The sequence below is a fragment of the Rhipicephalus sanguineus genome, chromosome 1, assembly GCF_013339695.2.
Source record: "Rhipicephalus sanguineus isolate Rsan-2018 chromosome 1, BIME_Rsan_1.4, whole genome shotgun sequence".
NCBI classification, from domain to species: Eukaryota; Metazoa; Arthropoda; class Arachnida; order Ixodida; family Ixodidae; genus Rhipicephalus; species Rhipicephalus sanguineus.
The window spans coordinates 309,283,434-309,296,581 of NC_051176.1; the positions used below are offsets into that span (position 1 = coordinate 309,283,434).

The 13,148-nt window shown below is 39.5% G+C and overlaps 1 protein-coding gene across 3 annotated transcripts in view; it reads right to left on the reverse strand.

Moving 5' to 3' along the window:
- Positions 1-13,148, reverse strand: part of LOC119379425 (WD repeat-containing protein 11) — a 448,867-nt gene that overhangs the window by 332,718 nt on the left and 103,001 nt on the right. For all 3 annotated transcript variants that reach the window (XM_037648735.2, XM_037648734.2, XM_037648736.2), the window contains one exon: positions 818-938. In XM_037648735.2, the coding sequence (XP_037504663.1) occupies positions 818-938 (121 nt within the window). The remainder of the gene's footprint in view (positions 1-817; positions 939-13,148) is intronic.

The following is a 13,148-nucleotide window of genomic DNA, read 5'->3' on the forward strand; positions in this document are numbered from 1 at the left end:
TTCAAAAAGCAAACTGTTTGTACAATTACATCCCTGTACTACTAACTCAACACTACACATTACTTCCTTTGACAGGTTTTTTCCAAGAGGCACTGTTTGCCAGTTAACAATCCTTTGTTGTGTTAAAAAACTAAGTAAGTTTAAATCACACTGCCATGACAAGAAATAAAATACATAAAATTTGCTTGTGCATAATCACATTCCCAACAAGTCCCTTAATTTTGTGTGCTGCTGCTGCTGCTTAGGTGAACGGTTTGAACATCTAATCCTGATTTTTTGATTCTTTGATAATGAACCACAGAACTGGCTCGCTGGAAAATTTTATGTAAAAGTGCGGCTGCAGGTGCTCGTGTACCGAAGTGAATTGCACGTATGCGTCGATCAAGGTCCCAAAAGGTACAACACTTTTTCTTAGCCATTCACCATTACTTATATGTAAGTGGAGACTTACTCTAGAGGACCTCAGAGATTGATCTGGAAAGTTCATTTTGTGGCGATCGCTCAAACATTAAAACACACACAATAACGTTCCCTCTGATGCATTCACTGCCCCCAGTGCCATCAGTGCAGACAATGCAACATTGAGATTACAATTTAGGTCAGGTGTGTTCGAATTATCTGCTGAGGTCCCATTTAAGGATCAAAATAATGGAAATTTTGGCTCATATAAATGTATGAGTTCCAGCAGGAAGTCTCAGCTGGGAATAAATAAACTGAGGACGATCAAATTAACACAGGTCTACTGTAATACCTTTGGGTAGTAACATTTAGACAACCCTGAAGCTGTTTTGAAAGTGAAAATATAATGGCTACAAACCTGTTGTACTTCAGTATCCACAATAAATATCCTTTTTGGGTAAACGAGGAAGAGCTGATGCCGTACTGCTCGGTGGTAACATAGCTGTAAACATTCGTTGAGTGGAAGTGCTTCTTCGATACTGTTAGAAGAAGGACAAAACATTGGTCACAAAATGAAAAGGTGTCAGTCTTTCAACACAAACATTCTTCACTTCCTTCCGCATGCAACAGCTTGTCACAAAAAGAAAAGAAAGAAAAAGCTACTAGATGTAGGGTAACCCTAGGTTTCGACTAAGTGCCAACCAAGCATGTAGACGTCAGTAAACACTATGTACAGTAATATCATTAAAAAGCACAACTGATATAGCTCAGTTCATGATTACCAACAAATTTCTTAGATCTTTAGGCCTTTAAGATGCAAAAACTGAAAAATCTCAAAAAAAAAAAAAAAGGAACAACCTCATAGCAAATGTTCAGAAAAAGAAATGAGAATCCACTGACTTGTTAGAAAAGAATCGACAAAAACATTTTAAAAGACATTTGAAATATTAAAGTTGTAGTATTTAAAATAATAGTCTGATTAAAGAAAACTACACTAGCTTCCAACTTAAAAAAAGCTGACTGATTGTTTTGACACTTAGGGATTATAGGGATGATAAAACACGTCAAAGAATTGCTACAGGCATGTGATCTGGACCCCAGTGGTTTACTGGGGTATTGCCATGTTCCTGGGTTTTACGATAGTCGCTATCAGCTATTGAACTTAGCTTGTATTAGCGCGGTACAAATAAGAAGTAGACACGACACAACAGTAGCAGACATGATTTGTACCGCGCTAATACAAGCTAAGTTCATGGATGACCAACTCGCCCGGACTACAACACTTCTGAGCTATTGAACTATTACACAAAAAGAAAGGAAGCAAGAATGACAAGGCATGGATTAATGGCTAAACTTTCCCTGATATGCAGTAAATATTGATATCATCACTTTCAGCACAGAAGTAGATGCTGAAGGTGGCGCTCTTCCTGTGGGTTAAAAACACTCCCGAGGTTTTACATGGCAAAATCATGATCTGATTATGTGACACACCATACTCAAGGACTCTAGGTTAATACTGACAACATGAAGTTCTTTAACATGCATACAAGTCTATATAGAGTGCTCACGGAATGAAACGCAACATCATAACTTGAAGTATAACAAGTGGTATGTGCAAGTGGTCAAGATAATCCCACCATGTCGCCACGAATTTGGCCACTGGAGGTAATGCAAGCTCTCATGTAAGTGTCTAAGTCAGCATTATGCCAATGTGACACTAGGTGAAGATGGTAGAAATAAAAGTATCTGCATTATTTAACCTGAAATTGACGCCTTTCATTCCCTGAGCATCGCACATCGACTTCTTTCACAGTAGAATGTCAGTAAATAGAAATCACTTAAAGGGGCACTGACACCATTTTTTTCCAAAGGCGAGATTACTCTGCCATACAAATCTCCTGTATGCAGAGACGGCTCAGCAAATGCTGATATTTTATTTTGATATTAAAGACAATTTTTCCATGGCGCACCTACCGACATCGACACTGGCTTCACATCAGGCTACTAACTCTGGAATCTCGGGCTAGAGTTCAGGCGTACTAATTCTGGTGAGTTCACGCAGCAGTCTGGCTAGTTGTGATGAGGTCGGGGACCAAAACTTTCAAGATGGCCACTTGTGCGTCACCAAAACATTCAAAATGGCCGCTTGTGCGTCATCAACGGAGCTATGGTGCCGAGCGGCCGTGGAAACGTCACTATATTTTGAGCGAGCACGTGACGAGAAGCTCATACCATGTTGTGATGTCAGGGTACAGTAGGAACCGAAACTAGCTTTTAAAAACATACTGTAATTGTTTTTTCAGAGAGCACTTGCGTTTAGCACTACCTTTTATAGGCTCTTGAGGGCTTGGCCTTTTATTTGATGCAAAAAAAAAAATGACAACTGAAAATTTTTGTTCAGTACCCCTAAGGGAGGACGTGGGACTTCACCCTTTAAGATGCTATGTACACAATTGTGTACACCACTTGTTTGTGCTATTTGTATCGACTAGGGGCTAAGAAAGAGCAAGATACATTGAGCTTTGGATGAATTGAACATCCTGCATAGTAAATTTGCCTTCATTTAACTTCATTTTACAGCGTACTGTTGCATACAATCACTTTGCTGAAGGCACTACCATATTCGACGAGTCGTTCGACGTGCCACTTCCCGCGACCCACGTCAAAAGTATAACTTTTCTTTGCTCAACATGGACATAACCGAAAACGAATTTGCACTATATTTCTAGCCCGAGATTCCATCCTATTTACGCAGAAACAGAGCAAGAAGGTCTTCAGAATAATTAGATATTTAATTACATAATAATGAGGAATTATTACCATAATCACACATAAATTAACGTATTACATTATTTTTGTTGAAAAATATTATCGAATGCCTTGAAATAACATTGTATCGACTTGACACATTTACAGACATTTCTTCATAGATAGTGTCTGAAAGGGTTAAAGCTGTCCTTATTTGTTTTTTGAACCAAGTTTGATAAAAGCATGCTTGTTTAGTTTCTTCTCCAGATTTTAAAAATGCAGTTATTTTTTCTGTAGATTCATTTTCATTATAAAATGATCTAATTTGTTCTCACCATAATAAACAAATAACAGCCTCACAAAAATATACAAAGGACATGTGGATCAACAGCAGAAAGCGCAAGACTCACAAGAATGGAAGCACTCTTATAGTTGGGTCATTATTTCTTACTTTACAGCCCACAAAACTCATCTTGAAGAAGGCTTTTACTGCGCTAGAAGCACAAACAACAGAAGACAAGAAGGGAGGACATGAGCAGTCCTCTGTTGTCCGTGACTTCTGTTCGTGTTTCTAGCAGAGTGAAAAACCTTTCACTGCGATAGCAATTATATGGAGTCTTTCGGCAGGTTTTTGGAATCGCTGTCACTGTCATGTTCCAACATATATGTACAGGCATGTAAATATATAGGGTCATATATTCATTCATCATTCATTATTGTGGGAATTATGGAATCTAAAACAATGGTATTATTATATTTTTGCCTCTGTTTATTATCACCTTGATATGTAATATACAATATAAAGTACTAACAAAAGGACCGTCACATAACCATGTGCTACGAATACACTACCTCTTTTTTTTATGCAGCAAGTTCAGTTGGTTTGTATTGCCCCCACAGCAAAATAATGCAATGGTGGGACTAAACTTCAAAAAAAATTTTTTAAGCTAAAACAAAAACCACTTCCAATAAACTTTCTTTGGACGAAGTTGTCATGAATCTCAATCGTCTGCGCCTTTCTGTTTATTTTTTCTGGACCACCTTAGGGTGCTACAGACGTCTCAATATAGGCCAAAGTAGCGTTTTTGCCAAGTTGAGGATTTTATTTAGAGCCTATGCACCGCACAGACAAATCAAAATCTTTGGAAGATAGTATGTTTCATGGAGAGTTCTATAAAAACAATTCATGCATTAGATCTATAATCGCCTTTTGTAAAAAAGTTTCCGAAAACGGTACAATTTACTCAATTTTACCTTCGCGCCAAAGAGTGAAAACTATAAAGCTACTATAAGTAACTGTCTTATAATAAAAGCGCGATGCTCGAAGAACGCAAAAAACCAGGTGTCGAAAGAATGTGTGAAATGGCCGATTTATAGCGAATCTTTTTTTTCGTACCTGGCTTTCCACAATTTCATGAAGTTCAAATGCCGCTCACGTGCCCAAAAATTTTTTGCCACTCAAAATATTTTGGGAAAATACTGTAGAAGTAATGTCTATACATGTGTAATTTTCTCAGATTTTTCTAGAGAAATTGATTTTTGTCGAGCGCCACGGTTGGGAGAGTTGGCATGGAATGACCCTATATACTATATATAGGGTCATTCCATGCCAACTGTTCCAGTCGGGGCGCTCGACAAAAATCAATTTCTCTGAAAACACCTGAGAAAATTACACACATATAGACATTAGTTCTACAGTATTTTCCCAAAATATTTTGAGCGGCAAAAATTTTTCGGGCACGTGAGCGCCATTTCAACTTCTCGATATGGTGGAAAACCAGGTACGAAAGAAAAATTCACTATAAATGGACCGTTTCATGCATTCATTCAAAACTTGCTTTTTTGTGTTTTTCGAGCATCGCGCTTTCATTATGGGATAGCTGCTTAGAGTAGCTTTATATTTTTCCCTCCTTGGCGCGTAGGTAAAATCGACTACTAAATTGCAGCGTTTTCGGGATTCTTTTTACAAAAGACGATTGTAGACCAAATACATCAATTATTTTTATAGAACTCTCCATAAAACGTACTACCTCGTAAAGTTTTTGTTTTGCCTGTGTGCGACGCCCAGGCTCTAAAATAAAATCCTGAAGTTAGAAAAAACGCTATATTGGCCTATGTTCAGACGTCTGTAGCACCCTAAGGTGGTCCAAGAAAAAATAAGCAGAAAAGCGCACACGATTGAGAATCATAACACCTTCGTCCACAGATAGTTTAATCGAAGTAGTTTTTGTTTTAGTCAAGAAAAAATTTTTTGAAGTTTAGTCCCACCATTGCATTATTTTGCTATGGGGGCAGTACAAACCGACTGAATTTACTGAACAAAAAAAACGAGGTAGTGTATTCGTAGCACATGGTTTTCAGCTCCTTTTGTTAGTGCTTTATAATGTATATTACATATCAAGGAGATGATAAACAGAGGTAAAAATATAACAATACCATTGGCTAAGATGCCGATATTCCCCAATAATGAATCGCGTTACTTACTGCATGCGGCTCTGAGAATCAATTGGCGTCAAAATAAGTTAAGTCTCAAAGTTCATGTAAACCGGAAAAAGGAGGCATGAGCGTGGTCATTTGTAGCGGATCCAAACGTAGTTCATGCAAGTATTCCGCAACGAGCGGCGCACGATGTGACAACGCGCCGCGTATTCACGCATTCCGTCCGTCGTCCGCGACACTACGGACGGGATATGCCAAGCTATTTTTCGCATCCTTATCTGGATGGTTGCAGGCAGCAGATTTTGGTTAAAGTAGAATTTCTCTGTCTGGTAACATGCATTGTTTTACAGCTGTTATGAGATCACAACAGCCTATTTTTAGGGCATAGTTGTCCGGCGCCGCCGCCGCTGTGTGCGTAAACAATGCAAAAGTAACGTGATTCATTATTGGCGAATTTCGGCGTTTAAGCCAATGGTATTGTTATATTTTTACCTCTGTTTATCATCTTGATATGTAACATACATTATAAAGCACTAACAAAAGGAGCTGAAAACCATGTGCTACGAATACACTACCTCGTTTTTTTTGTTCAGTAAATTCAGTCGGTTTGTACTGCCCCCATAGCAAAATAATGCAATGGTGGGACTAAACTTCAAAAAATTTTTTCTTGACTAAAACAAAAACTACTTCGATTAAACTTTCTGTGGACGAAGGTGTTATGATTCTCAATCGTGTGCGCTTTTCTGCTTATTTTTTCTTGGACCACCTTAGGGTGCTACAGACGTCTGAACATAGGCCAATGTAGCGTTTTTTCTAACTTCAGGATTTTATTTTAGAGCCTGGGCGTCGCACACAGGCATAACAAAAACTTTAGGAGATAGTACGTTTTATGGAGAGTTCTATAAAAATAACTGATGTATTTGGTCTACAATCGCCTTTTGTAAAAAGATTCCCGAAAACGCTGCAATTTACTCAATTTTACCTACGCTCCAAGGAGTGAAAAATATAAAGCTACTCTAAGCAACTGCCCTATAATGAAAGCGCGATGCTCCAAAAACACAAAAAAGCAAGTTTCGAATGAATGCATGAAACGGTCCATTTATAGCGAATTTTTCTTTCGTACCTGGTTTTCCACCATATCGAGAAGTTCAAATGGCGCTCACGTGCCCGAAAAATTGTTGCCGCTCAAAATATTTTGGGAAAATACTGTAGAACTAATGGCTATATGTGTGTAATTTTCTCAGATGTTTTCAGAGAAATTGATTTTTGTCGAGCGCCCCGACTGGGACAGTTGGTGTGGAATGACCCTATATACACTGGGTGTCCCAGCTATCTTTAGCCAAGGGTTAAAAAAATACAATATTAGAGGCAGGCGAGTGAAATCAGTTGCAAATTGCTGACAGCCACCTTGAGCACTACAGACATCTTTTTGTGCTGTAATGAATTAATTTGTTAATTAGGATTATTTAACTAAATTGCTAAATATTGACTTTAGGCAAGACATGCGACTTCCAAAGTTCGCGAGCATCTTCAGAAACCCCCAATGCATTATTTGCGATAAAGAAAGTCTCACTGTGAAAGCAGAGATTTCAAGCGACGTCTAAAGGAGCACATGAATGACGTAAAAAAGAAAAAAGTCGTTTCCAGTGCCCTCGCAGAGCACGCAGAAAAAACGCACCACAGCTTCGACTGGGACCAAGCTTCAGTTATCGCTCAGGAAAAGAACTGGATGAAGCAGCAATATCTGGAATCATTGACTATCCAAACAACAGGAAACACGCTTAACCGTAACGACAGCAATCTACCGCTTACGTATGCAAGATGCCTCAAGCGATTATTTTCGCGGATTTAGGCTGAAAGCTTCGGCCTCCCAGCTTAGTGAAGAAGTCAGCCAGTTTGCATGCATGATGATGAAAGTTGTAGTGAGCGCGGACCAAGAAACCACTGTTAACTTAATGGCCTACAGCTGCAACAGAGCCGGCGAGTCGCGGACACAGCTTATTTCATTCGCTCAAACCACGGCTGAGAGCAGCACGTTCACTGCGCGCGAATGCGCTAGTCACGTGGTTCTTTTTCTATTTCGCGGGCTTTCTTTGCAGCTTGGAAAAAATGGCAGACGTGAGACTTCCTTTATCGCAAATAATGCAATAGAGGTTTCTTGAGACGCTCTCGAACTTTGCAAGTCACATGTCTTGCCTAAAGTCAATAGTATTTAGTAATTTAGTTAAATAATCTTAATCAACAAATTAATTAATGACAAAACAAAACGCAGTGCACAAGGTGACTGTCAGCAATTTGCAACTGATTTCACTCACCTGTCTCTAATATTGTATCTTTTTAACCCTTGGCTAAAGATAGCTGGGACACCCGGTTATATACAGTAGACTCTCAATCAACGAAACTCTCTTAAATGAAATTGCTGCTTAAATGGAACAACTGCCTCTAACATGATTGGTTTTGTGCTTGAATTCTGCACCCCTTTTCATCTCTCAGTAAACGAAACTCCTGTTAAATGAAACATATTTTCCTGGTCCCTTCAGCTTTCGTTTAACAGGAGTCTACTGTATATGGGCCATTCCATATCAAGTGTCACAGGTAAATTTTCGACCATCTCCGATCATGTTGAAAAAATTATGCTAGTATATGTGAATGTGACAAGTAGTTATTAAGGCATCATATTTTGGCAAAAAATTTTGTGTTGCCTAGAAGGCACTTTGCACTTTGGGCACAGAAGTGAAACTGTCGCACTGAATAATTTATATAAATTACTGGTTTGAGCAATTACTACGAAACAAGTTTTTCCTTAATCTCAAGGCGCTGATCTTTCATGACTACGATAGCTTAGTCATTTTTGTTTTAACTTTTATTATTTTTGGCCTTGACAAAAAATTGTGAAATGCTGTATGTGTAGCGCATTTTAGAAAAAGCACAAATTTTTTCAGGAGTAATATATTCACATTGTGGATTTTATACGTTCCTATAATGAATGATAAAAATACCGCGGGTGCGAATGGAGTAGAAACGTTGCCACAATTTTGTGACAAAGTTGGGAAAAATAGCACTTTGACTCATATTGCGGCTTCATTTTCGCAATGTAGCGGTCAAAGTAAAAATATGGCTTATATATCGTTGTGCAGCATGCTTTATTGGTATGACATATAGAAGGCTTGCAAAGAGTAATATCTGTTTTAAGCGAGAAAAAAATTTTCCAACTGAACAACCACAAGGTTGTAAAAAGTTTGCCTTTGCGTTGACAGCGCAGGATTCCAGCGGGGGTCTTTTCACAGCGAATAATGCAAGTCACACAACTTCTTGCCACTTGTTTTAGTAACACTGCTGTACAGAACATCAAAAACAGCAATGGTGCTAAAATTATGGAACGGTATCTTCCCCTTTCGACCTACAGGTCAGGTTATATTCAACCGCTTCATAGTCCAAAGGGGCAGAAATATAATGTCGTCGATGGCCTGGAGGACAGTTTTAGGAGTGTCGTGTTTGGCTTCTGATAATTAAGATACATGGTCTTACGTAATAATTAACCGCATAATTAAATGATCCTTTACTGAAGTTGCTTAGGGTGATTCCAAGAGAGATCGAACGTGCCTGTCCGGTCGATATTTTTGTTTTGCCTGGGTTTTTTTATGTTATGTGGGCACATTCAAAGTGCACGGAACCGAAAATCTTAATTATTCGTAAAGTACTGCTAGCCTAAGAAGGCTGTAAGCAGGAGTGGGGATACAAAGATGAATACAAATACATACAAAAAGAATACATACATACTACGCAACGAACAAGAAAGTGATAGCGCCATTCTACAAACTCCAAACTTACAAACTTATTTCCAAGAAACGCTCCAAGCGCGCCAAAAAAATATTTGAAGGTGGCGGCACGGGCCTCCTGTTTTTGCTCGCTGCAATGTTTTCAGATTTCACGGAAGAATTTACCGCAAACTATAAATGATGTCTCGAAAATATTTGTTGCTGGCTTTAATGCTTTTTTATGCCGTGCTTTTTTTATGCCGTCCTCAAAAAGAAGAAAATGTGAAAAAATGGCAAACACGGCCGAAATCCAAAAAGTGTCCTAAGTTTGAGGCGCCGTGGCGCCTTTCCTATTTCGAACAGAATCTTGAACACAATGTCAAATATAGAAAAGAGCTGTTGCAACATTTATACGGAAGATAATTTTCCTACGGGCAGTGCAGAAAAAGAAAAAAAAAAAAAGTTAAAGAAGCGAGTTTTTTCAAAAAAGTACAAATTTAAAAAAAGAAAATTAAAAAAACTCCGGTCTCAATTTTGACGACAATTTTTTATCGAAGAGCGCTTATGTCAGTGAACACACGGTTTTAATATCATATGTCCTCATTTGCTTTGTTTACGAGATATAACTGGCCAAAATGACCCTTGCTGTGTGTGCTCACTTCAGTGCGACTTATGGTTGTTATCGGTTTGCATTGTGCGTAAATCTCAGTTTTAATTATTCTGCTGCAGCAAAACCTTGCTCTGGTGGCTTTTCGTCAAGAAAAATGTGTTCTCAGATTTTATTTCGTCCTAGCGTGTGCAAAAGTGGGCTGCTGCTGCCCTCTAAAGGGCGGCAGCAGCCAACTTTAAAAAAAGCATGGATGTAAAAAAAGAGCATGGATGTAATTCACAGTAATGCGTATTAAAACCGGCAAAAACATTTTTCGACACATCATTTATAGTTCGCGTTAAATTCAGCCGTGAAATCCGAAAATATTGCAGTGAGCAAAAGCAGGAGGCCCGCGCCGCCACCTTCAAATATTTTTTTAGCGCGCTGGGAGCGTTTCTTGGAAATAAAATTTTCTGTTCTGTGCAGTTTGAATGCGCCCACATAACATATAAAAAACCCAGGCAAAACAAAAATTGCTACCGGACAGGCATGTTCGATCTCTCGTGGAATCACCCTTTATGATGTTTCAGGTATAGTTCTATGCATGATCGCTTACCACTGGTTTGCATAATGAAATGATGTATCCTAGGTGTACACGTTCGAGATGGTTGGATATCATGCCCATAAATGACACTTCCATCCCCATTTCCTGACGGGATTTAACACTTTCATCCCCCTCTTTCTTAATGGCCCGAAGGTGCTGAAAACCTTAAAAGCGCATCCGGTAATGGTGATTGGCTTCTAACATTTTCAGCACCCTAGGACCATTAAGAAAGAGGGAGATGAAAATGTTAAATCGCGTCCGGAAATGCCAAATGAAGTGTCATTTATGGGCACGATATCGAATCATCTCGAACGTGTACACCTCGAACGTGCACTCTAGAACACAATACTACACTGTTTTAAACATGGCCATGCAGTAGTCACACAAAAGACAAATTTTAAAAACTTAAAACAACAAAAAAGTCTGCTTGCTATGTTGTGTGGTCCTTTACCTTCATGCTGCAAAAAGAATTATTCTTCTATGATAGCTATCGATATATCACATATAATGGATTTTAGGACATAACGAAGTTATTTTCATGGCGACTTTGTTATAGTGAGGTTTGAGTGTATACACGTTAGTTGTAAACCGAGAGAAGCCGAATGTGAAAAGGAAGAGGGGGCTCATTCTAAAAAGACAGGGCGTGCAAACAAGGACACAAGAAAGAAGTCAGGACACCACAAACGCCGAAACGGCGTTTGTGGTGTCCTGACTTCTTTCTTGTGTCCTTGTTTGCACGCCCTGTCTTTTTAGAATGAATACTTACCAACTAGCTCAGCTCTCTGTTATTCGAAGAGGGGGTGCTTCATCGAGAGATTTCTAACATGCTCAGGTACGGTATTAATCTGTTGGGTTTATCAAACGGGAATGATATAAGGAGGAAATTATGTTTAATAGGCAAACATGTGGACTTTTTTGTTTTAGAATGTCGAGTGTCGATGAATCAGAATGTCGTGGGGTTTAACTGATCGTACGAAGCAAAATTAGTGGTGTGCAAATGTGACTGAATCGAGCATGAATTATTATCTCGGATCTTTGTACAAAGACAGAGGAGCAAAGCGGTAAAGAGAGGTGAAAATCCACATACTAGTAAAGTGGATAAAAGGCTTGTGATGACATCATGGGGTATAGAAAAGGTTATTAGAAAAATCATTAAAGGATCTTGCTATGGTCGATTGTATGACGTGTAAACGTTGCAATTTGCAAAAACGTAACATGACGATGTAATCAATGGGAGAAGTGCCCATGTTGAGCGGGATGTAACGATGAGAAAAGGTTTAAAATCTCCAAAGTCACCCCCTGTATTTTTTGTCGAACACATCTCCTCCCCTCCCTATGCAAACAGCAAATGAGCGAACATACCGAAAACGCGCTGCCGCCATTAAAGCTACAATAGGCTTCCTAGTATTTGGAATCTGCAAAACTGTGATATCGCGGACATTTCTAGACTGCAGGCAGCACAATAGCATAAGGCGGCCCAAAGATATCAAGCCTAAAACCCCACTTAGCCACGACTGACCAACCAACTAGGCCACACTGCCTCAGCAAGATTAGAAGGTAAAGGTAAAGGGTTAGAATCCAGCAGAAAATTTTTTTTTCTCTTAATTTAGCTTTTTTTTCCTCTCCCTCCTCTTATTATTTATCGTCTTTTTGTCTCTCCTCCGCTTCAGCTCGAAAGCCCCACCTATACAACCTCCCCCTTAAGGTAACCCTGGAAGCTGGATTTGGACAGACGATGCATGGGAAGGAGTGCAGCCCTTTCTGCCTACTTGGTGTGCTTCACGCGAACCGGAACTGCCCTTCCTGGGGCAGTGTCAGGCCACACCTCTCATACTACATCCAGGCCTCCAGGTTACAGCAGCAGCAAGCATCGTGTTAAAATTAAACAGGAGATATAAACTGAAAGTAATCCAAGGTTAGCCTGTAGAATTAGCAATGCAAAAGGCACAAACCCAGAATACTATAGTCACGGGCAACTTCAATGCAGGAACAAAGCAGAAAAGGAAAGAAGCAATTGGGAACCATGGTATAGATTGCAGGAATAGTAGAGGAGAGATGTTAGTGGAATTCACAAAGCGAAACTGTCCCCTCATAGTGAACACCTTCTTTAAAAACATATACAGTGAACTCTCACTTGTACGAACGTCGGTTTAACGAATATTTCAGAACAACGAACTTTCAGAAAATCCCCAGCGGTTTTCCTATGCATTATATGCAAAAATCTTTCAGTTAAACAAATTTCTGAATAGTGAATATTTCAGTTGAACGAACTTCATCTGCAGACCCAGGTTCATTTTTGAGATCAATTCAATGAAGTTTTCCGCTCTGCAGTGCGGGCGTAGCCGATGGAAGCCGCCCCCGAATCATCCACCCACAGCGGCGGTGCAACATCGCTTGTGCATGCAGCGCCGCCGAGGCAAAGCGGCCGTGCGGCAGACGAAAATGAGCCACATGCGCTTCAGTACCTGCACAGAACTATCAAATTTGGAAATTGCTTCCAGTGTTTGTCTGGAACCAAAAGAGGAAGAGTGCGATGAAGCAGTTGTAATGGCTAAGGCAGGTTCAAATCCTGTATCTCTAGCCAATGCTATAGGATATATCAGAAAGTTGC